This window comes from Daphnia carinata, chromosome 10, assembly GCF_022539665.2.
Source record: "Daphnia carinata strain CSIRO-1 chromosome 10, CSIRO_AGI_Dcar_HiC_V3, whole genome shotgun sequence".
Lineage (NCBI taxonomy): Eukaryota > Metazoa > Arthropoda > Branchiopoda > Diplostraca > Daphniidae > Daphnia > Daphnia carinata.
The window spans coordinates 6240571-6265151 of NC_081340.1; the positions used below are offsets into that span (position 1 = coordinate 6240571).

General features: G+C 39.8%; 4 protein-coding genes and 1 long non-coding RNA gene across 5 annotated transcripts; 3 read left to right on the forward strand and 2 right to left on the reverse strand.

Annotated features, from left to right (window-relative positions):
• The first annotated feature begins 599 nt into the window (after positions 1 to 599).
• Positions 600 to 3481, forward strand: LOC130701297 (glutamate receptor 1-like). Its single transcript, XM_057523264.2, has 9 exons — positions 600 to 1169; positions 1231 to 1331; positions 1401 to 1488; positions 1576 to 1737; positions 1811 to 1991; positions 2063 to 2283; positions 2358 to 2492; positions 2553 to 2707; positions 2795 to 3481. Exons 1-9 carry the CDS (start codon positions 990 to 992, stop codon positions 3063 to 3065), a joined length of 1494 nt encoding a protein of 497 aa, XP_057379247.1. The 5' UTR covers positions 600 to 989; the 3' UTR covers positions 3066 to 3481.
• Positions 3482 to 3861: 380 nt separating this feature from the next.
• LOC130701307 (glutamate [NMDA] receptor subunit 1-like) lies at positions 3862 to 6208 on the forward strand. The gene is made up of 9 exons (XM_057523275.2): positions 3862 to 3939; positions 4001 to 4056; positions 4127 to 4214; positions 4322 to 4483; positions 4559 to 4730; positions 4819 to 5039; positions 5121 to 5252; positions 5316 to 5467; positions 5644 to 6208. The coding sequence occupies exons 1-9, from the start codon at positions 3901 to 3903 to the stop codon at positions 5882 to 5884; spliced, it is 1263 nt and encodes a 420-aa protein (XP_057379258.1). The 5' UTR covers positions 3862 to 3900; the 3' UTR covers positions 5885 to 6208.
• Positions 6209 to 6930: 722 nt separating this feature from the next.
• LOC132088392 (uncharacterized) lies at positions 6931 to 23299 on the forward strand. Its single transcript, XR_009421939.1, has 3 exons — positions 6931 to 6975; positions 7092 to 7232; positions 23171 to 23299. It is a non-coding gene; the product is annotated as an uncharacterized LOC132088392 (long non-coding RNA).
• Positions 7391 to 13448, reverse strand: LOC130701337 (serine/threonine-protein kinase B-raf-like). The gene is made up of 14 exons (XM_057523311.1): positions 13311 to 13448; positions 12778 to 12879; positions 12036 to 12473; positions 11864 to 11968; positions 11621 to 11787; positions 11057 to 11286; positions 10493 to 10690; positions 10031 to 10054; positions 9703 to 9893; positions 9429 to 9637; positions 9195 to 9362; positions 8937 to 9085; positions 8716 to 8864; positions 7391 to 8647 (listed from the first exon to the last, which is right to left on the reverse strand). Exons 1-14 carry the CDS (start codon positions 13413 to 13415, stop codon positions 8327 to 8329), a joined length of 2556 nt encoding a protein of 851 aa, XP_057379294.1. The 5' UTR covers positions 13416 to 13448; the 3' UTR covers positions 7391 to 8326.
• On the reverse strand, positions 14033 to 18182 carry LOC130701288 (ATP-binding cassette sub-family D member 2-like). The gene is made up of 13 exons (XM_057523250.2): positions 17831 to 18182; positions 16945 to 17758; positions 16705 to 16845; positions 16443 to 16615; positions 16196 to 16364; positions 16018 to 16133; positions 15770 to 15944; positions 15607 to 15704; positions 15372 to 15517; positions 15051 to 15281; positions 14864 to 14989; positions 14640 to 14790; positions 14033 to 14558 (listed from the first exon to the last, which is right to left on the reverse strand). Exons 2-13 carry the CDS (start codon positions 17630 to 17632, stop codon positions 14484 to 14486), a joined length of 2289 nt encoding a protein of 762 aa, XP_057379233.1. The 5' UTR covers positions 17633 to 17758; positions 17831 to 18182; the 3' UTR covers positions 14033 to 14483.
• Positions 23300 to 24581: the final 1282 nt, after the last annotated feature.

Sequence of the window (24581 nt, forward strand, 5' to 3'; positions counted from 1 at the left end):
AAGATATTTTCTGTAGAGGTTTCCTCCTAGAAAAGGTTGGTAGTCTTTCGTAACATTCTGCGTAGGCATGATTGCCTATCAAACCTTCCTGTCGAATCGCAGACACAAAGAAATCGGACAAATCAAACAGATCAATCATCGATGAATCATGGATTCAGAATGCTAGAAACGAATCGACTGCACATGTTTCACATTGCGTTTCGGACGTTTTCTTTAGCTGTTCTGTCTCCCAAATTGATTTTGCAATGTAAACGTCAAATCACTGTCAATCCTTGATATCGGTCCGACGATGTTTTGGTTATTTGACTTCCAAGGTTTGTACGAGACACTAGACAGGTGGAAAAAAATGTACGTCATTCTACTGACGGGTAAGATGGCAACGAGTAACTCTCGTTTCATATCAGTACCCTGTGGAAGTCATACCTCTTTTAGGTGAATGAAGCAAAAAATAATATGTAATAATATTTTTTTTCTTCATACTTCCTCCGCACGCTATCATTCTTTTCACCTGGGTTGAAGTCTAATTCATCCTTGTCTTTGAATATGTTTTATCCGCGTTTCAAGTGTTATTAAATTTACAATTAGCTTGGTTTGAAAGCACTTGAAATGGAGGAATTTAAGGAAATCGTGCATGAAAGTCAAGTACGAAGTCTATTTCAACCATGTCATTTTACGAATTTAGACAATTCTTTGCAAGATATCTAATTTCGGTATGGCATAGTTTGAGAAGTATCTTGACGTTATTTTGTTCCATTTGCCTGGTCAGTCTCGTTTCAGGAATATGCTGTCACCGTTGATGTTAAGGATTCTGACAGTACTTCACTATCGTATGAATAATGCAAATTTGATAGGCTGCAATGATTGGTTCTACCAATACCGGGGCTGATATCAATCTTGTAGAGCGATGATGTATTTTTTTGTCCCACAAGATAGTCCTAGTTCATTTTAATGGCAAGGACAAAGTTTACCATAAAAAACCATTCGTCGGCATGTTGGGACACAGTCCTTCGTTGTCTTTTAAGAAGACAATGGCATGTTCCCTATTGCATTTGTACAAGCATTCTTTGATTGCGGCCATCATCCTTATCGCATGCTTTCCTAGTTATGTCCGCTCCAGAGATATCAGTAGCATCTTGAATGGCCAACACTTGCGAATAGCTTCACTAGACGTAAGGTGAATATGAATTTTTCTATAGATTTGGTGATTAACTGTTTTCAATTGTAAATTAGGTGAGGCCTTACATGTTTATTGATCGCAGTGGAAACCAAAGCCGAGCGGATGGTATCGTTTACCAAATCATCGTCTGGCTTTCCATTCGCAACAATTTCACGTAACAATCATTTCGCTGTAATGATGTTAGCGCATATTTCACAACTAAAGACATCTTTTGGTCAAATAGATTTTCCCTGGATTTACCGCTTGATGGAACGTTTGGAGCATTGGTGAATGGCACTTGGAACGGCATGATTGGCATGGCCATCAACAAGGTAAATCACATTTGATTGCCGACTTACGATAGTTTGCGAAACATTTTTCGAATTAAAAACATGGTTTTTCCACCCACCGTTAAATAGCAAGTAGAATTGATTGCAGCTCCAGTTGTGCCTTCGCTTGATCGCGCTCGGGTGCTCGACTTCACAACGACGTTCTCCGAAGAACCAATGTGCTGCCTTATCCCAGCGCCGGAAGCAGACCTCAACTCCTTGTCGGGGATTGTGAAACCATACAATACTTATGTAGGTTATATCTCCTATGTTGTGTGTCTCATTGGTATCAAAGATTGAACATAATCTTTATTTTATTTTACAGGTATGGCTTTTAATCATATTTTCGATGCTTTGTGTTGCTCTCGCCACTTGGCTTACATCCGAGTTTGGCCCAATTCATCAAAGCTTAAACGGGATCTCCGATAAACGTCGTCGTCGTGGATACAAAGAAATGTCCCTAACCGAACATTTCTATGCAATCTTTGCAATTATCTGCCTTCAACGTAATCAATTTCAAATTTAGGTTTTTCATAGTTCAGTGTCTGACATGGTTTTCTTTTTGAATATGGAATAGCCAAAGACATGTCGACTCATTCTCCCAATTCGAGTCCGATTGTTTTGTCGGTGTGGTGTTTGGCTTGCGTCGTACTGGTTTACCTGTACACAGGTGTCCTCATCTCTTATTTAACTATACCCAAGATGCGCCCGATTGTTGAAACAGTTGAAGAACTGGCAGAATCCACTAGACTTCAAGTAGTTGCTATAAAGAATTCGATTTTCGAATCGACGTTATTGGTAGGCTAAGTTTTCTTCTTTTTATAGCTTTGTATTTCTAACACTGTGACATCTTTGGCTTTTTACTGAATTAGCAAAGCACGACAGGACCATTAAAAACATTGGGAAACCAGCTTCGCCAACACCCCGAAAACAGTTTATCTGGCGAATATTACAATTTGAAGCTGTTGTTGCAAAAAGCTTTGCTCGGACGATTCGGAATCATGATGGTAATAAAGTATATATTGTTTTTATGTGAGCATATACCATCCTTTAGCGTGTCGTTTCAGAGCAAGGCTCAAGCGGAAACGTTGATGAAATTAGACTGGAACTCGAAAAATATGAAGAAATGTCGTTTAAGCATCATGCGAGAAAAAATCTTATCGACTAGATTCTGCTTCGCGCTCCCAAAATCTTCTCCTTATACCAACGTGATTGATAAAGGGTATGTACAGACTAATTCATCTTATTACCCGTGGTAGCCGCAATAACGTTGATCTCCCTTATTGGAAATTTTCTGTTATAAACGAAGCATCATCGCAATGTACGACGTGGGGTTGATTGATTATTGGAAGAATCATTCCCCTGGCTCATTCGCGAATCGCTGTGATGCAAATAACAGAAAAATGGCCATGACCAACGAAAAGAAAAAGCCACTTTCGCTGACTAATTTGATTGGAGCGTTTGTTCTTCTTTCTATTGGCATTTTAATCGCTTTTCTCTCTTTTCTCGTTGAAATATGGATAGCCTCGAGTTTTCGGATGCTTTTCCATTCGCAAATTCGGAAAATATGGCATACTTAACTTACCAATTTCTTACCCTTAATGCTGTTGGTCTTTGGAAATAATTTTCGGATACCGTAGACTAGATAACGAAATTTTTCTTGTCCAGAAAAGTTATGATTATTCATCAAGATGATATAGAGTCTTAAGACGTGAACTATGGGTTACATGTCGCATGTAAATTCAGTTTGCTTTTGACTGTATCGCTATTCTTGTCGCCCCAACCTCTGGCAAATTAATTTCCCAACGTCACATCTGATTTTCGATAGTCATACCGGCTGCATATCACGTATTGTTAATGAGAATATTGCAGACCCGATTGTAGAAAACCACATAGACTTGTCTCTTGTCAAACTGTCAAAATCTGGATATCATTGTACTTCATCAAAGATGACTAGATGAAGGGTTGACGCTGGCCACGGAGACGCATACAAACATGTTGCCAGGGACGACCAGTCTTTTGGAAATTGTTTAATTTGATTTTTTATGGGAAAGCAACATTGGTTATTGGGCTTATCTCACGTATATTAAAGCACACTAGATCTGCATAATTTTCTAAGTTGTATTGGAGAGAGGATGCAGGTTGGTTGGGTTGCCTCGAATTGCCGTTCAAGCTTGCCGCAATGTGGTTTTCTACATCATTTTTAGTTACCCTTGTCTTTGCCAGTAACTGCTTACAATTTTTTTCAACGCCGGTAGTTGTCGAGTGCGCAAACGTTCGTTCTTTAGGTAGGCAGAAAACCACTGCCTTAAATGGACAGTTTTTTTTTTTTTTTTTTTTTTTTTTTTTTTTTTTTTTTTTTTTTTTTTTTTTTTTTTTTTTTTATTTTTTTTTTTTTTTTAGATAAGACCTTACATGTATATTGAGCATGATCTAGAGGGACGAATTTCAAAGGTCAGAAACAATTTCTCTTTTTCAAAATCATTGTTAATTGTTTTTCTACAATAATCTGCAGGTAGATGGGATCGCTTATCAGATAGTTCTTTGGCTATCAAAACGATTCAATTTTACGTAAAAAATAACCAAGTAAATTTACTGTAAAAAGTTTCTATTGATGAAAGGCTTGCCCGTTCTGTAATAGGTTTAATCTGGTTGAGCCACCTGATAGAACTTTTGGAGCTGTCGTTAATAACACATGGAACGGTATGATTGCGATGACCATCAACAGGGTATATACTGTTTGTTCAAGTTCAATAGTTTCTTAAATGATGGAGGGTTAAGGGTTAATCTAAGGGTAAGTAGGATTAAGTGACACCTTATTGATGGCAACCTGTAGAATGTCGATTTGGTGGCGGGACCAGTTATCCCATCGGAAGCACGAGCTAAAGTGATTGATTTCAGCATAAGCTTTCTAGACGAACCAGCTGACTGTCTCATTCCTGCTCCTACATTGGACGAAAACAAATGGAATGCAGTTTTCAAGCCTTTTCATTACAACGTATTTCTTATTTTACAGTTTATTTTGACCTTAAACATTCATTCTTAAGATCTTACAATGTTCTCTTCTGCATAGGTTTGGTTGATGGTAATAGTCTCCCTTGCTAGCGTTGCCGTAGTTAGCTGGATGACAATGAATCTTTATTGGAAATGGCGTTATGATGGATCTGCCTCTCCTGGTAGTCCTCACTTCGTATTGTCATTCAATCAACACGTTCTTTCAGCTTTGGCTTTGTTTTGCAGCCAGGGTACTACTTATTGGTTACATTACTCTATTTTCATGCATATATAAGTTCTGCTTGTATCCTTATCGAAAATGTTGTATTTCATATGCAGGCCAACATACTGCGGCTAGAGCTCCACATTCGAATAGAATCGCAATATCCTCGTGGTGTCTGATGTCAACTGTCCTAGTCTACGCTTATTCGAGTTGCATCATCTCCTACTTAACAATTCCTAAATCGCATCTTCTGGTTAACTCAGTCGAGGAATTGGCAAACAGTCAAGTACTTCAGGTGGCCACTCACAAAAACTCCTTTTTTGAAGCCACTTTATTGGTGAGGAAACCTACTTCCAATTGAATTTGATATTTTATAGCAAGTAAAGAGCACCGACCAACGAGCTATTTTATTTTACAGCAATCAAGTTACGGCCCGTTGAAACTTCTAGGTGACAGCTTACGAAATAATCCTGAAAATAGCTTCGGTGGTCAATATTACAATCAAACCAGGTTGTTGAATAAGGTGTTTGGTCGCCTTGCCCTCATAACGGTACAGATTGTGTAATAACTAGTTAAATTAACGAACATTCAATCAACCGAAAAATCTGTACAGGCTCGGTTACAATTGGAAATGCTAATCGAACTGCACTACAGACAGACTAGACGATGCGAGCTAACGTTCCTGCCCCAACAGTTTATGCCTATTTTGAAGACTTGTCTAGCACTCCCAAAAGGATCACCTTACATTCATCTAATCAATTTGGGGTATTTTATTATTAACAAAACAACGTAGATTACGGTTTTCCTCTTAAAATCTATTCCAGATTGTAGGATTATCACGTTCTATTTCTTATTGCTTTGCCAGAGGAGCCAACTTCTTGCAAACTATTTTAAGGATTATACTTTGCAGAAATTAAAATTGCCATGCTCATGAATTGCAGGATCACAGAGATAAAGCAGTTGGGACTTGTCGATCGTTGGATTAAAGTTAATATCAATCAGACGAACCAATGCAAACATGGAGTCGATATCTTTCAACATCATTCAAACTCCGAGATAAAACATCCTCTTGCACTTTCTAACCTGGCAGGCGCGTTCATTCTGCTTTTACTAGGCGTTTCTGTATCAATTTCGACGTTTCTCTGTGAAGTGTGTGTCTCCAAGAACCGAAATCAACACTAGTCGAATGAAATGTCAACAACTGTATGACAAAAGTGTTAGTCGCCATTAGTAACTTCATTCATTTGACTTATTATCCCCTAGAAAACAGTATCCTTTATGGACACCGACTATTTGTTTTGGATTTATCTCGTCAGTTACACGTTTTGTAAAGCATACATACATTTGGAAAAGCATACATCGATTTATCAAAATGCATATTGGTGACACCAGGAATTTGGTCAGCCATTACAAAGATGCATGTGTTGTCATTGTTACTGACTGGATGTATCTGTACGTATACTGTACGAAGCCTATTTTCCTTTGCTGTTATGTTGTTATTTTTACTGATATGCTTGTAGACAAAACAAATCTGCACGAACTGTTTATTAAACCATTAAACAAAAGTTCGAAATGTTTCTAGTTATTAACAACAACAAAAAACCAACGAACAAAATTACTGTTAACGTTTTGTGCCATAGTTATATTCAACGTTGGAGACCGAGTTAATTATTTTTTTATTTTTGTTTCTATTTTAAGTTTTTATTAAATTTTCAAAATATTTTCTTTGAGAAAATTGCAACACAGTTAAATATTATACCACACGGACCCCTTTATTACTTTTGTTTTTTTTATTTCCCGCTTTAAAAGTTTCCATCATTTTTATAAAACTGGCAGTGCAGCATCTAAAACCGGGAGTATGGGTAACCTTGGGCCTGCAATACAGTCGTTTTTAGTTTAGGCGCCCAAAGCGCACGGTGTTGATCATATTCAAATGAGAGATGATGATCAGTCTGGGCCCACACGTAGGAGAAGCTTCACGTACTTGTAAAAACTCTGAAAATTGTGAAACTTATCATCAAACCACGTGTGAGTGCCCCATAATTTTTTATTTTTTGTGACCCTGCCTCCTTTTTCCAATGCATGGCGAAATCTCGAAGGAAGAGAGATCAGTAGAATCGAGCTTGAAACACGTGAAGAACTTTACCTCGTGCTATGGCTCGTTGGAAACATTTGAAATATTAACTTTGAGCATGCTCTCCATTTTATCTAAGCCTACCATATGAAACAATAAGTGAGATTATCTGTTTGGGCCTGTGTAGATTGTATATCAGGTAAAATTTTATTTTGTATTGTTTACCAGTTGTGGAAAAGTATTGCTCTGCAACATACCATCTCGTTATCATTTGTCACACTTTATTCAATATTATGTGATCTTATGACTGAATAGGTCCGCTGTGTTCACCATGTGTTAACTATTCTGGATCCAAGGTGGCTGTGGCCAGAGGCTCACCAAGAGCCACGTTTTCAACATTTCCACGAGATTCCACGTCGCTGCAGTGTTACCTTTTCGGAAGAATCACTTGCCAAGGTAGGAAACATCTTTTTTATTATTCATTTGCATCTCTATATCTTCTTCCGGTTTGCGTGGAAGGTAAAAAGATTTGATTCAGTTTTGTAACTGAATGATTTTTGAGTCATGTACGGTATTCCTTTTCAGAAAGGGAATAAGTAGAAGAGAATGTTGAGTTCGATTTCAGGCATTTCATGTTTATTTGAATGGTTTTTATCGCAACGGTCGGGATATATATACAGCAGAGGAGATGAAAGCATGACACAAGTGGACAGGAAAACCACAGCTAGGACAGTTATTTCAATGTTTGTTTTACTTTTGTTTCTCCGTTGGTACCTTTTCTTTTTTCTTGCATCACCACTTTTTTTTTTCTTCACCTATACGTAATGTCAATATGGAGGGATACAATTTTGTTTTGTGGTATTTTTTTCTTCTTTTGTTTTTCGGTTTTTTCCCACCCCCCGTATCGAGGGGGAGACCACACGTGGTCATCTAGATTTGAAATGTTTACATGTAAGGTGAAGAAAGGGGGGAGGGAGAGAACGAAAACATAGCACATTCGCATGCACAAAACCCAAAAAATTTGAAGAGAATAAGAGCATATCGGGTGGAGGGAATAGTAATTAGGATAACGAACAGCGCCGGGCGGAGGAACAGAAAAAAGAGCGGGGGGATGAAGTCATGAAACGTGTGCGAGAAAATTTCAAGACTTTGTTGTCGATTGAGAAATGGGAGGGCGAACGGACGACAGAAGGTACAATAGATATCTGGTTTACGAAGGGACAGTCAACTTGTTGTTTACGCAACACAACCAATGGTGCCAATAATATTGTGTACAATACATCCCTATGCTAGTTCGGGAAGGTAGCGTAACCAACTCCTCTAGAAGTAAATAAAAATGATTTTAAAAAACGGGGTCATCAGCTATTTGTCTGTCTGTTTGCCTTTTTTTTTTAATCATTTAAAGCTTAAGAATTGAAACAATATTTTGAACTTGCGTTTAGAAAAATTATCGCGAGAGGGCAGGGGTGGCGCCACAACGGCTTTTTTTTTTTGTTAAAATTCCAATCCCTCCCCCCTTTTTTTTCTTTTTCGTTTCCTCTCTTCAATGTTTAAATGACACCTCCCGTGTTGAAGAGGGGGAAAGCGCCAAATTGGGCGTTCATAGGAGTCTTGGGCAGGGCGTAGGCAAAGTAAATATCTTCCGATTGGAAATGACTGCCGCTCAGCGTGGGTTCGGATGCAGAGCGATGGATTTTAGGTAGGGAGCGCGAAAGGCTCTCGAGAGAGACGAGTATCTGGCGAAAGAGAGGCCGTTCTTCTCGCGTAAACTTGATCGATGATTCCAGCAGTCGGCGTAATGCTTTCGGAGTATCTGATCGGACATGACCCAAGTCAGGACGGAGGAATCCTCGACCCACCATAAACAGTATCTGCGATGGTCATTCATTTTTTGAAAATTAGCTTGTTTACGATTAAATTTTTTTTGCCATTTGAATACCTGATCTTTGTTGCTTATGTGCGAATAAGGTAGCTGGCCACTGAAAAGCTCGTAGAGTACAACGCCGAATGCGTACACGTCTGATTGGAAACTATACGGATTTTCGTCCTTCATCCGTATCACTTCAGGTGCCATCCAAAGTATTGATCCTAAAGACAGGCCAATTGATATTTTTTTTTTTGTTTTGTTTTTCGTAAAATCTCTGGCGTTGGGCAACGTACCGGAAGGTTGCTGAAACTGATGAGATCCCGACCAGCGCGTTTTGACCGTTGCAAGTCCGAAATCACCAATTTTGACAGTCAGGTCGTCGTGCAAGAAAATGTTGTTGCTCTTAAGATCACGATGAATAATATTTTTGGCGTGAAGATAACTAGAAATTCACAAGCGAAAAAACAAAAAACACATTTAGATGTTTTTTTGTTTGTTTTTTTTGGGGGGGGGGGTTTCTTTTTTGTTTTCATCTGGAAATTGTAACGTACTCCATGCCCTGAGCTGTTTGACGCGCCGTCTCGATGAGCGTTAACAGCTCGAACTTGGTCTCAAGTACGTGGAGATGTTTGTAGAGCGATGAGCCTTCACACCATTGAGTCACGATGGCCAATTGTGGCTTGCTCACGCATCCCATGAAGAGTAAAATATTGACATGTCTAAACGGGTGGGGAAATACAAATTAACAGGCCACTTATCGTAATGCAATGATTTTGAATGCTTGCCTAGTTTTTCTTAAAACAGCCACTTCATTTTTGAATGCCTGTAACTGAGCTGGCGTGGGATCTTTGACATTAAGGGTTTTAACAGCGACTGGTCCATGCCAATGACCGCGATATACTGTTCCGAAAGAGCCGGATCCGATACGTGGACCGATAAGAATCTCGTCTGCTGGGATCTCCCAGTCTTCGATCGATTCTCGTGACGCTCGCACCTTGCGATTTCAATCACTTGTAATTGATTCGTTCATATTTTGTCGCCTTGATCGCATCCTCGTACCTTTTTGCTACTTTCGTCTGCGCTTCTCGCTCGTGGCCTCCATGGCCTCAGCGTGTTTGTAGGGCTAGCCTGAGCACTGTGACTATGCGAGGGTTTTGTCGGGCTGCTTCCTGGGCTGGAAGCCCCGCCCAGACCACTCAGAGTGGGTGGGACTCCTCCGTTGCCACCGCCACCTCCCATGAAGTTGGTTACTGTTTTATTGCAGGTAAAGAGAAAGATGATTAAAAAAAAAAAACAGTTAATTCAACGTGATTAGCTTTGAAAAATGCAGTAAAAATTCTTTAAATTTTGGTTGTAGAGATTGCGATTGTTTTCCTTTGAAATTTACCTCGGTGAAAGTAGCTGCCATTGGCTGGTGGTAGTTTAGCAAAACGCGCGAAGCATGCAAAAACGTGGCAGTGAATTGCGTCAAATTGGCGGTAGAAAATAGGGAAAACAAAACGTCAAAAACGAATGTTGAACGAAAAAATGTAAAGCGAATACTGAACGAGTGGGGGAATGTTGAAGCAATGGTAAAATATTAAGCAAGCAAAATTGAAGGCGTTCCCCTTAGTCGATCCCAAATCAACAGCTAAGCCATTCAGATTTTGTTTCCCGTTTTACCGAGAGCGAAAATTTGCTTTGTTCTATTTTGTTTAGTAATTTTACAATGACTTGAGGGTTGATTTGATTTGTAAATCGACGACTGAATTGATCAAAAGGGACAGAAATGATAGTAAGAAAGTAAATTTTAAAATAAAATAGGGTTTTTTTAACGAAAAAAAAAATGATTGGGGGTTAGGTTACGCACAGGTGGGCAACGTAAGTCCTATAGCCAGATTGGTGAACGGGAGAGCCCAGGCATGCCTCCCTGCGACATGCGGCTGTTGATGCTGCTGTTGCGGCTCGGGTGGCTGGTTCTCATGCTGCTCTTCCCGGATGCCGTTCAAGCCTTTGTTGTTGTTGCTCCGGTTTTGTACGAATCGTGTTAAACTGATCAGGCCAGCTTCTGTGGCGTGGATTTTTGTTTTGTTTGTTTGAGGGTGTTTAGGGTTGGGTTTCCGTGGAATTTTGTGTACCCGCAGGATTTTCCCAAACACAGCAGATTTGGCGGTTTGGTGTGGGGTTTAGGTTTGTTTTGGTTCAACACAACATTTTGCAACAGGCAAACGGAAAGAAAAGAAAACAAATCAACACTTGGCGGGGAAAAAAAAAAATCGTGCACTGAATTTAAATAATAAAAACTTAAAAAGGAAATTTTCATTGAAAAGTTGGGGATTTTTAGACATGGTATTTGACAGCCATTTCATTTTACAAAGCCAACGTCTAGTCGATTTCATGCAAAAAAAAAATAATAAGTAGAAGGGAAGCCTACCTGTTGCGGCCATGTTTTGCATTTTGACACGGTACGTCCAGTCCTCTAAAGCGGAGTCCATGCCACTCTGATTGCCGACCATGTTGTAACAAACGTTGGGAGCCGATGTGGATCGTTCTCGCTGTGCTAAGGGTGGCGGGTGGCGTCGTGGGATCAGTATTGGCTGGAATGAAGTCGGGTAAGCAAGGCCCCCTGAGAAGGTTTCAGGACCTTCTGGACACGATATTAACCTGCAACTCGTAACAAAGCGGAATAACAGTCGGTAAAATCATTGAGCGATGTAACAGTAGGCTTGGATAGACAGGAAAACGGGCGGCCGAGTTGGGATTCGAAATTTTACAGGGACATTACGTTGATTGAATTCCATGAATTCCCAATTATCTCTGTATCTACTTAGAAGATCTTCACCCTAGTTCTTTAACCCCCAAAACACGGTCTTCTATTTATTAACTTGAAGTAAACTTGTTGATCTTGCTCTCCTATCACTTGATGCTGTGTGTAGTAGAACAAATGCGATACTTTCTTGTTACCGATCCGTCTCCCTGCTTAAGTACGATTACTTACATCTGGAGAAGTGTGTTTTCGGCCACGTGAGCCGGATTGCACAAGGGTGGGACGGCAGCAGCACAGCGCTGATGAAAGCGATACCCGCACGTCCGGCAGTAGAAGCCTTGAAAAAGAAGGCGCCGGCAGGATTCACAGTAAGCCAAGGAAAAAAATGTTTTACGAACCTTAAAAGAAAGTTAGGAACAAAAAAAAAGGATTGAAAAGAAAAGTGTGATTAGGTTTTTACAACGGACGACTTACAAAATTGTGAGATATGCTGGTAGTGACAGAGAAATTCTCTTTGAGTTTCACGCGAATCTCACCACCTTCGACCGATGCTATGTCTGCATCCCATTGTACTTTCGACTGTCAAACGAAAAGGGAAAAAATGTTTTCTTTTCATTTAAATATTTTTTGTGAATTGTTATGCTACCTCTGGCTGTGTACAACGATAGACGTTACATGTAGAAGGATCTAGCTTGCGCAGTTTCATAGCTTTAGATAGGGCTTCGCGAACTGTTTGACCCGGCTTGACTTGTACAATGGTCCTTTGCTCATTGGGCAGGTAGGCGCGTACGACTGACTTAAGCGGTGACCGAGGGGGTGGCGGGATTGCGACTAAAGGCTGGGCAGGCGCTTGATGATGATGAGAATGATGTTGCTGTTGACCGTGCCGATGCCCACCTCCACCACTATCCGGAACAAATCCAGCTTTCAGGTGTGGCGGTTGGTCGGCATCGGTACAGTCTTCTATACGGTGACCACCAGGGCTCTGTCGACCATTAGACGCTGTAACTGCGCTTACCCGCTCGATGAGTTCTTGCTCCCGGGCTTTGAATTCGTGCAACTTGCTTGTCAGTTCATTATATTCCTGTAGAAAACAAAAATGAAGTTATAAGGGACTCCTAGCGACAGAAATCAAATGGTTAACAGAATTGGGATTTTTGATTTGACAATGATGCATGGCAATTCCATAGCAGACATGGGCTCTCAGAATGCTTTTGTATCTGGATCATATTTACTTGATGCAAATACATTTTCGTATTTGTATGTGAAATTTTTAACAGATAGCTTTGGTAGAGTACGGGCAAAAATTGCATTCGTGGGGAACATGTTTGACTGGAATCACATGCAAAGAAAAGGGTGGAATTAATTTTATTTTTTGAAATACTTACAGCTATGTACATCAAAGGTGGATGCTGAAATCCAGCAAATTGGGCATTTAGGGCATCAATATTCTCCTTGGTGAGACGGATGACACTCTGAATGTTCCGCAGCTATAAGAAGAAAAAACTTATGAGTAAACTGTCACAGTCCCAAAACAAACATAAAATTTAAAGATTGGTAAAATGCATTGTCTCCTAAACATATTGATGTTATTTCTTGAAGCTGGGCCTCAATTGATATTTTTTTTTAATGTCTGTTTGTGAGCTGTCACTGAATCAAAACAATTCATTCGGAGCTACGTGATTCTAAAAAACTTCACCACTTGCAATTTGAACCAAGTTTTTGCTTCTTCATTAGAGCAGATAATCTTCTGAGAACTGTAGTTTTTAATCGAACCACTTCGTAAAAGACTTTTCGATAATCGTTAAAAAGAATAAAGCCAAACATCCCGGTAGAAAGTGACCAAAATGACATTGCTCAGGCTTCTTTTTCCGAATGTCATTCTTTGAGCGAGAAAAAGAACACTAGAATGTATAGTCACCTCATCGTGAATCGTTCCCGTTTCTTCATATTTACGATGTCTCTTTGGGCTGGGAAGAGTGAAATTCGTCATTGTACTGCCGAGAAGAGTCTCGTTCACGGCCATCTTGGACCGATTTTCTCTCCCCTTCTTCTCCCATTTATTTTCCCTTTCATTTGCTATCGTTGCCCAAGCTTTATCGAAATCGAACGTTAGATGGCAGCGCATGTATCTTGTTTGTAGATGCTTTCTCCGTGACCGACTGGGGGAAGAATCAAACAAGTCACATCACGACATTCACGCGCATGTGCCACCACTCTTTTTTATTATATAAAATCGTAGGCAAAAGAAGGAGTATCCTTAAAGATTACGTGGTTTCTATTGCAGCATAATTTGTATATTTTACCAACGCTAGACAAGTAGAGTGCGAGTTGTACAAAGATCAAGCGATGCCCATGAGGGAAATGACTTACATAGCAAAATTTTCACGCATTTTTTTTTTTTTAAGGAAATTTTTTAAAGGAATTCCTCAACTTGAAACGATGGCACAATGTTTTCTGTCTGAATAATTGGGACTAATATATTTACGTCTCAATTGGATGCTGGCGCGGAATGTTTTCGGTTTCTTTTTCTCTTTTTTCTCTCGCGTTTTCCTTTTGACGTTTTCTAGTAGCCGCCTTGTTTATTTTGTGATCTTCTAGCCGAAAATGGGGAATTGGTCTTAATCTTAATAATGGGATCAATTTTTGAATTGCGAAAATGTAGAGAACTTCTATTGAAAACAATTCTGGCAAACGTCAATTTGCGTCATTTGCAGCAACATGAACAATTACTAAATTATATTTTAAAATAACGACAGACTTTACGTAACACACCGTAATACGGCGAGGGAAAAAACGTCCGTCAAAATGGACTAGTACAACTTTTGGGAGAGAAGGAATAGAAACTGGTTCTAACTTTTCAACTGGAAAACAAAAACCAATGAAGAGAAATTCACTTTGAAGTAAGGGGGGGGATTCCGTCTAAATCTAGAACCCAAAAATGCGATTTCTGAGCGACTGGAGGACTAAAATGCGCTATCACACCACGTCGATTGTACCATCATGCATCAAAACTGACTAAGAGGGCAAGGTCACTGAAATATTTTCAATAACTATATGTATAAAGGATTGAACTAAATTCGGTGGGATGAAATCAATCGGAAGAATTCATCTCGGCTTCTTGAGAATCGGGTGTCGTAGAGTCTTCTCCCAATAGAACGCACAATTCCTTTTGATTTTTTTTTATGTTGTCCAAAAATCTGTTATTAGAATAACTGCGACTCAAATTTTATCAAGGAAATAACTTTACCTTCAAACGATCCTGCATACGAGGAATGCCAGACAATTGTGCCTCGAGGCGTTGCTTCTCTTCTTTAAGCGTCAATCTCGTTTCAGTGTTCAATGGCTCTAATGTCCATTTACCTTCTCCGTCGAACTGGAGCAAATGCGTGTGGAATTTCCTGTAAACAATTCCGAGTAGATGAACATTTTCGAACACGAATTTTCGGTTGACTTGTTGTCGTTTTGACCCACCATAAAGAAGGGCGATGCGTAATGGTTAGGAGCGTAATGTCAGCATCTTTGGCGGCTTGATAAATCTGACTTTCCACATCGATGCTAACTGCGCTGGTGCATTCGTCGAGTAAGGCAAATTGTGGCCTATTAAGGAATGTATCATGTTGCTGTTGAGGGGCGCACCAAATTTTTACAAAATAATTACTTGTGATAAAATAGCCTGGCCATCCCCATGCGTTGCTTTTCGCCGCCTGAGAGGACATCCTTCCAATCGGCGGTAGCATCCCAGCCGCCTTCGCGACGAACGATGTGGGCAAGGTGCACTTGTTGTAAAATCTTGTCTAAATCTTTGTCGGTTATTTTCTTGTTTTTCATTTCTTCCAAAGTGTCGGGGTAAATTATCTGGTCCCTCAAACTGCCGATGGACATATAGGGCCTATGGCGCGTTAATGAAAAGGAACAAGAGCGGGCGATAAATATGTTTCATTTGCGAAACCTGTTCGACGAAAAATTAAAGTGGGCCTACCGTTGTGGGATATAGAACATATCCTCTGCCGGTGGCTTGTGTAATTTACCCCTATAGACTGGCCACAAGCCGCTTAGAATACGAAGCAGCGAACTCTTTCCGCAACCGTTAGGTCCTGTTATTAAGAGATGCATACCCTTGACGACCTAGCGTCATCAAGTGAAAGTTTTTTTTTTGTTTGTTTTGGATTTACTCCATGAATTGCGCGTTGATATTCGAATGGGGTTGAGCATACCTTCAAGGATAAAGACGGCACGACGACGTCGTAATTGGGTGTTACAATGGGAACATCATCCAGTGAAATGACTCCATCCGAATACTCAGTTAATTCACCTGTTGTAAAAGAATTTTTATTGTTAACATTGATGGGTTTTTAACTTCCTGTATCTACTGTTTACCGGTAGCTACGGGAACGCCGTGTTTCACTGTCAATCGAAGGGTTTCCCACTGTCTCTGACCCGATTTCGAATTGGCCTTGATGGATGGTTTTTCATATTGACCCTGTCCAACTTCTTTAAAGACATCGAGCATGTTTCCAACGCGCGACGTGTAGCCTGCCAGCTCCACTACTTCCTAGTTTTCAATTGGAAGGCAATTTTTTTTTAGAACTATCTACTTTCGAAAGGGAGGTGGGGCGTTGACGTACTTTGTAGGATGTCATCAAACGTTCTACGGCGTCAGCGCCAGAGGCTAACATGTTTTTGGCTGTTGTAAAATATTGCGTTCGAGCACTAACACCTCCGTCTTTGCTACTTTCCGGATCTGGGGTAAATGAATCGTAAATGAATTGAAACGTAAAACAAACGTGATTGACTTTGCCGTACCTTTGTTGCCGAGGATAATGGGAATAGAGACCATAATCATTCCAGTTCCAGACCAAACATACTTCATTAAGAACTGTTCCAGCATGATATACCACAATCTTTGCGAGAAGATAGTTATCATTTGGTCACAGACTGCTTTGTAAGCTCTGTTCAAATGATTTAATTCAACCTAATGACCACAAACGGTAGTGTTTAGAAGAAGAAAACGAATTCTGTTTCATTTGGGGGACGTTTAGATTGATGATACCTTGTGGCCATTGTAGAATGCGATTTCTTCGGCATTGGCGATGATTCGTGAATGAATGTAGCGCAAGTATCCTTTAAGATTTGCTTCGTCGGCTACAAGTTTTCCAAATTTAGGCGAAACGGCCTTCAATATTTGTCCCGTCAGGAAGATAACAGTCGCTGCCAAAAGAGGTCCTTTTCATGTACAAAAAAAAAAAAAAAAAAAAAAAAAAATTTTTAATCATTTAGTAGCTCTTCAAATAGCAGACATGTCAATTTTATACCTGGTACCCCCGAGCCCCCCATTCCTTTTCCGATATTATAGAGAGATATGGTGATCAGAACAAGATCTAAAATAGGCTTCGTGAGATGAGAATAAAGATGGGCAACGGAAGACGTGAATGCCGTGATATCATCAGTTAAACCTTTTTTATCCGTTGCGGGAAGGGATTAAAATAAAATTTGAAACCATATTATTTGAAACATTACAAAAATGATATTTAAAAAAATATCGTTTCAATTACAGTGATCCGCGTTTTCCAATCTACCGTCCAGGTTGCTCACGCGATAGTAGGTTTGATGGTCGAAATAAAGCTTGTAAGCGTATCTCACTAGCCTCGTGCGGAACCTCATGGCCAGGTGAGACTCGAGGAAGCGAATCATGGAGTTGATGAAAGTAGCGGGTAGAGCAACGAGGAGCCATCGTAGTAGCATAAACGAAAAATTTCTCACATCTCGGCGAACGATATACTTGACCATGCGACCCTCCAGCATGGCCACGTATATAGATAGGAAGGTGCGTGCTATCAAGGTCAGCGTGTGCGAGGTGAGAATTCCCGACTCACGCGACCATACACTAGGTACCATAATCTTCAACAGTTTCTGGAGTTGGAACAGGAAGGCCTTGTTGACTGTTGGGTTTTTCTTTTGATTTTCCTTTTGCAATCCCAATTTTTCAATGTTCTTGATTGCAGCCTCTGTTGAGTCTTGTTCCGGTAACACATCTTGCTTGTTGTCGTTTAGATCTTTCCTTGTAACTCTTTTTGGATTGAGGGTTGAGTTGCGAGCCATAAGGCTGACCAGTTTTGGGTGGACGATCTTTCCATAGTATAAAGCCACAACAGCAACACAAATGGCACGATGCAGAGATGTTTCAGGGATTCCCGTTGCAGAAGAGAGTTGTGTTAGGTGCTTTGAAATCACACCAGGCATGTTGGCTAATGGTCACGTCCTGTAGTAGTATAGTTTGTCTCCTACAGCAGACTGGCACGTATGAAGGGAAAGGCTGTTGGGTAGTATGATGAAAGAATTCAAAAGCAATGAGACCAGTCAGGCAACCTTGAAAAATCAAATTGGGTTATCCCTCCCACTTTTTTTTTTACTCGACTTTCCTTTGCCTTGTGCACTTACCAAAAGGCAGTAACTGGCTTAGAGTTGAAGTTATCAGAATGTGGTCTAAAACGACAGTCATGAAAAAAACAGGCTATGATCTAATCTGTGGTAACCTTCGACATGTAAATATCGACGATCAATGTTGTAGGATAGTAGCAAACAGTTATCTTCTCAAGTACGAATCTACGCATTATAAATAGAGAAAAACAACAGCACCCTGTTTGACTGTCGAGGTGCGTAACTGAGACCAATTAATGCGTCACTGTCACGAATTCGTAAACTCGACGACTAGAAAAACGAAGGAGATCAAAGGATCAATAAAGAGATTACATTACACAGCAGTACAAGCAGAAGGAAACTAAAAGTGAAAATCAAAATATTTTTTTTCTTGTAACTTTCGGTTTCCCTGGCGGCGCTAGCGACATCTATCGTACGAGTTTGGCTGTCGCAAATGATAAGCTTTGCCCTTTGCGACACTAATAGACCGTGAAAATGCAATCCGAGTTCAGCGCCAACAAAGTAGTGCATCCATTTCAGTTAGGAAATATAACGAGAGGAAAAAGAAGTCGAAACTATTTAGGTACTAATTTTGAACGCAAGCGCAAGAGAAAAGAAGCTAAAAAGGAAGCACTTAGAAGCGCTTATTGTGTGGCATTCTCTTCTTCTTTTCCACTTTTTTTGTGTCGTCTTGCGAAAAGGAAGAGAGGAATTTGGGAAAAAGAAAATTGGCTGGTGTCTTCCACATTCACACACGCGGACACAAAAAAGGAGGAAAGTGCTAATCAGATTTAACGAGGTTGCTTCTGTCTTCGCCTTGCGAGCACCAAAATCAATAATACGCGTTCATTTCTGTTGTTTTTGTATAATGAACACAATGAAGAATTTCCCTGTTTTCCATTACCGTTTTTTTTCTGCCCGTTCTTTGATGTCCTCTTCTGCATAATAACATCAATACAGTTCGCGGTGCCAAAAGATCTACAAAACGCAAAGGCGCGTGTAAAGAAAATATGACGTTCTCCTTCCAGAGTTCCTTTTTGTTCTTTTCGTCGCACCGTACCGCGTCGTAGAAAGATGGCGAAAAAACGCGAAATGTAGCCACTTATAAGGGACGAAACAAACTGCGTTTGTGTGGTAAATGAGAGTAAAAGCTCGTGTGCGAAGACAACAAAAAAAAAGGAGGAATGAAGAGGGGGGAAAGAAAAATGACAAAAAATAAAACAAATGGCATGACAGCACTAGAAAGAAATACGTAAAAGCTTGATGGAATCGGTCATCGTCTCGCTACTGGCTTTCTGTCTCTCTCGTCACGTACGCCGTGCAATCCAGCGAGATGTTCACGCATCCCCGTGACACGGGAGGAAAAAAAAAATACATAGCAGATCCTTTTATATTTATTTTTTTTTTGCTAAACTTGTGGGGAGGGGAGGTCGGAGACAAATGTTATTTGTATCAAGAAATATGATACGTCATACGTTTTTATTTACACTTTAGATCTGAAGGTTGTTGAACTGTGCCGCAACGCATGTTTGTTTTTCGATTTGATTCCTTTCGCTTTCCACCATTTCTAATAATTGTTACGTGAACAAAGTTTTCTCTGTTCTTTTGTTTTTAAAAGTTCTTAGAAACAAGATTTACTAATATCAGTTGCTGTGCGTTGATTGATTAACATCACTTTCACTCAAGAAAAACTAGTATTATGCTGGGTTTTTTTTAAATCCTAAATTGACGTAGGAAAGTGGAATAAACCAGTCCGTAAACTTTCTTAACGGCGTCATTGGAAAGGTAATTTTTTTTTGAAAGTGCAACTACCGTCGGGAAAAAATGGATTTACATTTTAATCCTGTTTCATAATGGTACTCGTTCGAGATGGAAGAAAAACATTTTTGTTGCGAGGTTATCGAGTTCAACGACCCCTGTACATGTTTAAACTTGTACAGCTCCAAAAAAATCATGTTTTAATCAAAGCCAAATCAGAAAGTGTTGGGCACGTTCGCCAGAGAAAAACGTTCAAAAGGCTAAACGTAGTTTTTTTTTCTCATTTTTTTTTTCCTTTTTTGTCATAGACTTCCGGTCTTTTATTACTTACGTCTCAGAAGAGGGTTAAGCGGTGATGATAGGTGTACATTAATAATTTTTCGAGTGAATAAAAAAAAAACTTGCGATCTGAAAAAAGTAATCGTTGTTGATTTTAATATTTTTGTTTTTATTTCTTTTTTTTTTTAATTTGATATGGCGGAAGAGGATTGGCCAGGCTGCAGGGAAATCTTGTTTGGTTTTAGCATATAGAAAAGAAGAAAATGGACAAATAGATTTAGTGGTCGTGCCGCCTTTTGGACATTCTTTTAACCCTCTTGCAATCCCTAAACCCAGCCGGATATTGTGATGCAATAAATAAGGTTTCCGTTGTCGTGCCAATTTTGTCCGAAAGGCAACGTATTATTCACTTATAATACAACAACAAGAAAAACGTAATCATTTTTGGCTGCAGCGCCCACATTGCCAGACGAATCCTCGTACAGTTTTATTCCCCCCCCCCCTTTTTTCTTTTGTTTATAAATCCAAAAAGTGAGGATATAAGTAACAAGATTTGCTCACAGCACCATCACATCCAATTGCGAATTTAATAATTCTTGAAGAAGAACGGTTGCAAAATTTAAAAACGGCAATTTTATTATTTACAGCGTACGGTTCATTTGTTTTCCGTCGAAGGGGCGTGTAGTACATACCCTTTTATCCTAGAGGGACACGGTTGTCCTTATTCTTTGTTTTACCGGATCTATTGTTTTTCATCTAGACACAATTACCCTTTACTTTTGGGCGGATGAAACAACCATGGACTCGCGCTGCTGAGTTAAAAGTTTTTGACCTTTTTCGTTGGGATGATACGTGTATACTAACAGTCAAGCCGCTATTCAGCTTTGTAAACACTTAACGTACTGTCTGCGCACTCTGAGTTTGATCATCTTCGAAAGGCTAATGCGTGAAATTAGTAAAGCAAATCAACTACTCAAAAATGAATTGAATAAGGCTATTGACGATGAGCAATTTGACGTTTCTAGGGGCTGAATAATGCGAGTCAGTTTTCGTTATTCAGCTTGTAATTTTTCTACTACCGTGTTGTATTGAAAACAAAAACAGAAGTTGAAGACTTATCTCTTCCGCTTTGTGCAATTTTTTTTTTATTTTTTTTTTTTTAGAGACACTCGCAAGAACAATAGATTTATTAATACTCCAAGTTGCTGGACGGTGGATCGTATACGGGTGTGTCTTATTGTTGTCGAGCAAGGTGTACACGGCCCGGGAAGCGAGCTTTATTTCGGTCTTATTGCTAAACGGTCTGAAATCGATTTCAATCCGAACTGAACAAGAAGAAAAAATGAAATGAGGCCGCTGACGTCATATGGTAGCTGCTAGGACTTTTAAAAAGGAAAGGTCGTGTTTGTTCATCATAGCAGAAGAATCATCGCAGCCTTTGTCTATATAGCCGAGATGAAAATCTAGTCCCCCAAAGGTTTTCTTTTATTTGTTATTCCAGGATATGAAAATCGATGAGCGTTGTAGTACAACCATGTCGCGAGAGACGATTCTTTTGTGTGAATCTTAACGTACCCATTGCACCCAACTCAATAGTGTCAAACGCGTTTTCCAGTGAGAGAAAACATTTCTTTGTTCTGTTTTTACATCTTTGTCCACGTGCATTTCCAATTGATGAGGTCGACATCGTTCGGCTCAGCGTCAATCATTTCATATTTTGCACTCGGCCATTTAAAACTAACGTACTCAAGCGCATAGACCAGACAAGTTTGTTGTCGTATTTGGATCTATCCCGGGGAGCTTTCGTGCTGTGTTTGAACACTATCCGGGCCGTATCGAGTTACCAGCTTTGCCTTTAGCTGGATGTTTATCCATCGAAGCAGCCGGTCTTCACTTGGTAACAAGGTGCTGGGAACCACTTTCAACATAGAATTATTATTTGAGTTTTTTCCCCCCTTTCCCAAAATATTGCATTACTACAAACATAAAGGACCCTGTTAGATGGTCTTCCTATTAAAGCTCTTATACATGCTAGCCTCCTTGTCCGCTTTGTTTTGCTTGTCCGACGACATTAGACTGAAGGGTTATATGGCCAATTTAAGGATCTTTTCCGTTGAGAGAGATAATTAAATGTGTAGGCTGTGTGTGTGTGAGTGTAACAGGAGCTATATTTTTTTTTTCCCTTCCTTTTTGTAGTTGCTTGTTATCTATCTGTGCGTTGGCGGATGTATGGGATTGAAGTAAAGACGTTTGGTCTCCGCTTTTTTATTTATCTGCTACGAGGCACTGTGCCAACAAATGTGTTACTCACTTTAGTAAATCTTTTGAGGTTGCCTCTTCTTGCCGGCCTTCTATATTCTTTCGATATTTATTGGATGTGTACATATATATATATATATATATACACACACGCGGATGGCATGTTCACACAGAATCAGAGAAACATGGCACCACCGCCCGATGGGTTTCCTGTGCCCAAACAGGAAATATGTGGAAGATGGATGGAGAGTGAAAGATGGATAGAAAAAAAAAAGAAGAAAGAAATATAAAACAGGAAGATGGGAAAGCGAGAAGCATAGTGAGTAGAAATTAATTCAATTATCCACTCCTCTTGCGATGGGGAAAAAAGTGAATTTGCTTGCGGTTTTTTCTTTCTTTTTGATCATTGTGCAGATGAATGTTCAATGATTTTTCGTTTTGAGGGATATGCACTGGTTTGGCAATAATGCACTTACGAGTGCCACACTTTGTTTCGCTTATGGTGTCATTTTTCTTCATGTTTTCGTTTTTCCGATCCCTTCGTTTATTTCTAGACCCTTGTGGTTTGGCCGACAATTAGTATCTTAATAATGGCAATCCTCCGCACAGCCCGCGAGGATTGCCCATAAGTGCAAAAAGTTGTCCGCGAAAATGTCGTCCTAACCCAAAGTTCAAAAAGCTATTGCTTCAAAGTTATCTTTATAATTTTGTCATTAAGAACCTTTTTATGGCTTCTATTTATCTCATTTGTAATGCCTTTTTTCATTTCAAAGTGCAATCGATGTTCACGCATAGTCTAACAAATAGTGAAATGTCAATGAAAATGAGGAGGCGCATCAATTGATCCACCCCCTATGTATATATAGGCGATCGTATAATATCTAAATAGAAAATAGAGGGTTGCAATGACACTCAAGTTGAGCGTGATGCACGACGCCATCTCATGCTCAATGACGCGAGTAGCTCAGCAGCCAAAGAAAAAAAAAAGAACACACATAGAAAATAAAATAAAAAGAAAAAGCCAAGTGGAAGATAACAACTTCTTTCTTTTTATTTCTCTTATAGATTCCTTTTTCTCTTCAAGAGATGGGCGGGCACTTCCGTATTCGACGCCGACAAAATCTTTCACCACCAACAAGACAAGTCATCTGTCACGCGATTTCGGGCACGTTCACGTAGTAGGAAAAGAAAAACAAATTCCCAATTCAAGGGGATTGTTCAAGAATGGGAGAATTGGACTATTCAAGTACATCAAGTAAGACATTTTTTTTTTCCGTATCTAGAGGGGCAAATCACGCGTTGTTTGATTTGTTATTATCCTATTTCTATTTATTTATTTATTTATTTTTTTATTATTCACTGCATTTAAATAAAAAAAAATGGGATAGAATTAAAGAAAAACAAAGATGATAACTCCCCATATGTGTGTACAGCCAAGTGTTGTCGGGCTAACGTATTACCCGGTTCCGGAATCTACCGGATGTCCGACAAGATGCGCGTTAAAGACAACAAATGCGTGTTTGATATACGTAAATACTTTGAATGTTCGTACTGAATGCCTACCTCCCTTTTTTGTGTGTGTGTGTGTGTGTTTGCTGAAAGCCGTTACAAATCTCAGCGGCGTGGAAAAAAAAAATTGGCTGAGATCTTACGAAAAAAGGAAAGAGCTCAGATAAATCATGTCGATATTGTTGGCAGTTTTGCGCTTGTCTCGATCCCGCAGCGTGTCACGTATATATCGGGAGCATCAGACTTTTCGGAAAGGGGGCAGGGCGAGAAGAAAAAAGGCGAGAAAATGGGGAGTTATCGATTTGTTTCTTGGTGGTTGTGTCTGGACATCCCGAAGGGAACAAAAGTAGTCGTGACCGTGTTTATTGCAACCAACTGCGAGCGACGATGATTGTTGGTTTTGTCGAAACACACATCAGCAATGGCCGACCATCATTTAAATCGAAAAAAAAATACGCCATTTATTTTTTTAAACAAATCAAAACATCCGAAATTCAATTTGAAAAAAAAATGTATTTTTTATGTTGTTGTTTCTGTGATTTCGTTGAACAACATAAAGGATGATGTTGAATTATTTAGTCCCGATAGACCCCGGCGAAGTGCTTTTTGAGTCTGCTTTTTAATGTATTGGATATAGGCCATCATAAAGGCTCTGTTGATTAATTATTTAAAAGAATAGCCTTCTAGTTGTGTGTCAAACTGTCCAATCCCCGGCTCAGAGTTGACCGTCTGCCGCAAATCACGCTGACGGCCTCCATGAGTTGTTGTAATTATGATCTCTAGACGGAGAGGGGGGGTCAGAGCCATCATCCATTCGCTTTTCATCCGCACAGCATGTTAGACACAAGGGAAAAGCACAGAGTTCTGGATAGGCCTATGCGTTCGGGGGACATTTTTTGTTGCAAATGTACGTGTTTGTATATAGTACCTTTCGTCCATATATCCAGTTAATTGGATGGCTGGGCAG

What these genes read in the sequence shown, in the direction of transcription:
- LOC130701297 (XM_057523264.2), top strand. Translation starts at nt 990, where the DNA reads ATGTTGGGACACAGTCCTTCGTTGTCTTTTAAGAAGACAATGGCATGT. An exon ending in TTGGCATGGCCATCAACAAG is followed by an intron (nt 1,489 to 1,575) that starts GTAAATCACATT and finishes ACCGTTAAATAG; the next exon opens with CAAGTAGAATTGATTGCAGC. An exon ending in TGCAATTATCTGCCTTCAAC is followed by an intron (nt 1,992 to 2,062) that starts GTAATCAATTTC and finishes AATATGGAATAG; the next exon opens with CCAAAGACATGTCGACTCAT.
- LOC130701307 (XM_057523275.2), top strand. Translation starts at nt 3,901, where the DNA reads ATGTATATTGAGCATGATCTAGAGGGACGAATTTCAAAG. An exon ending in TTGCGATGACCATCAACAGG is followed by an intron (nt 4,215 to 4,321) that starts GTATATACTGTT and finishes GGCAACCTGTAG; the next exon opens with AATGTCGATTTGGTGGCGGG. An exon ending in TTTTTGAAGCCACTTTATTG is followed by an intron (nt 5,040 to 5,120) that starts GTGAGGAAACCT and finishes TTTATTTTACAG; the next exon opens with CAATCAAGTTACGGCCCGTT.
- LOC130701337 (XM_057523311.1), bottom strand. Translation starts at nt 13,415, where the DNA reads ATGGCCGTGAACGAGACTCTTCTCGGCAGTACAATGACGAATTTCACT. An exon ending in CGGGAACGATTCACGATGAG is followed by an intron (nt 12,880 to 13,310) that starts GTGACTATACAT and finishes TTCTTCTTATAG; the next exon opens with CTGCGGAACATTCAGAGTGT. An exon ending in TCAGTTTCAGCAACCTTCCG is followed by an intron (nt 8,865 to 8,936) that starts GTACGTTGCCCA and finishes GCCTGTCTTTAG; the next exon opens with GATCAATACTTTGGATGGCA.
- LOC130701288 (XM_057523250.2), bottom strand. Translation starts at nt 17,632, where the DNA reads ATGCCTGGTGTGATTTCAAAGCACCTAACACAACTCTCTTCTGCAACG. An exon ending in CATTCTACAATGGCCACAAG is followed by an intron (nt 16,365 to 16,442) that starts GTATCATCAATC and finishes TGTGGTCATTAG; the next exon opens with GTTGAATTAAATCATTTGAA. An exon ending in GTATGCAGGATCGTTTGAAG is followed by an intron (nt 14,559 to 14,639) that starts GTAAAGTTATTT and finishes AAAAATCAAAAG; the next exon opens with GAATTGTGCGTTCTATTGGG.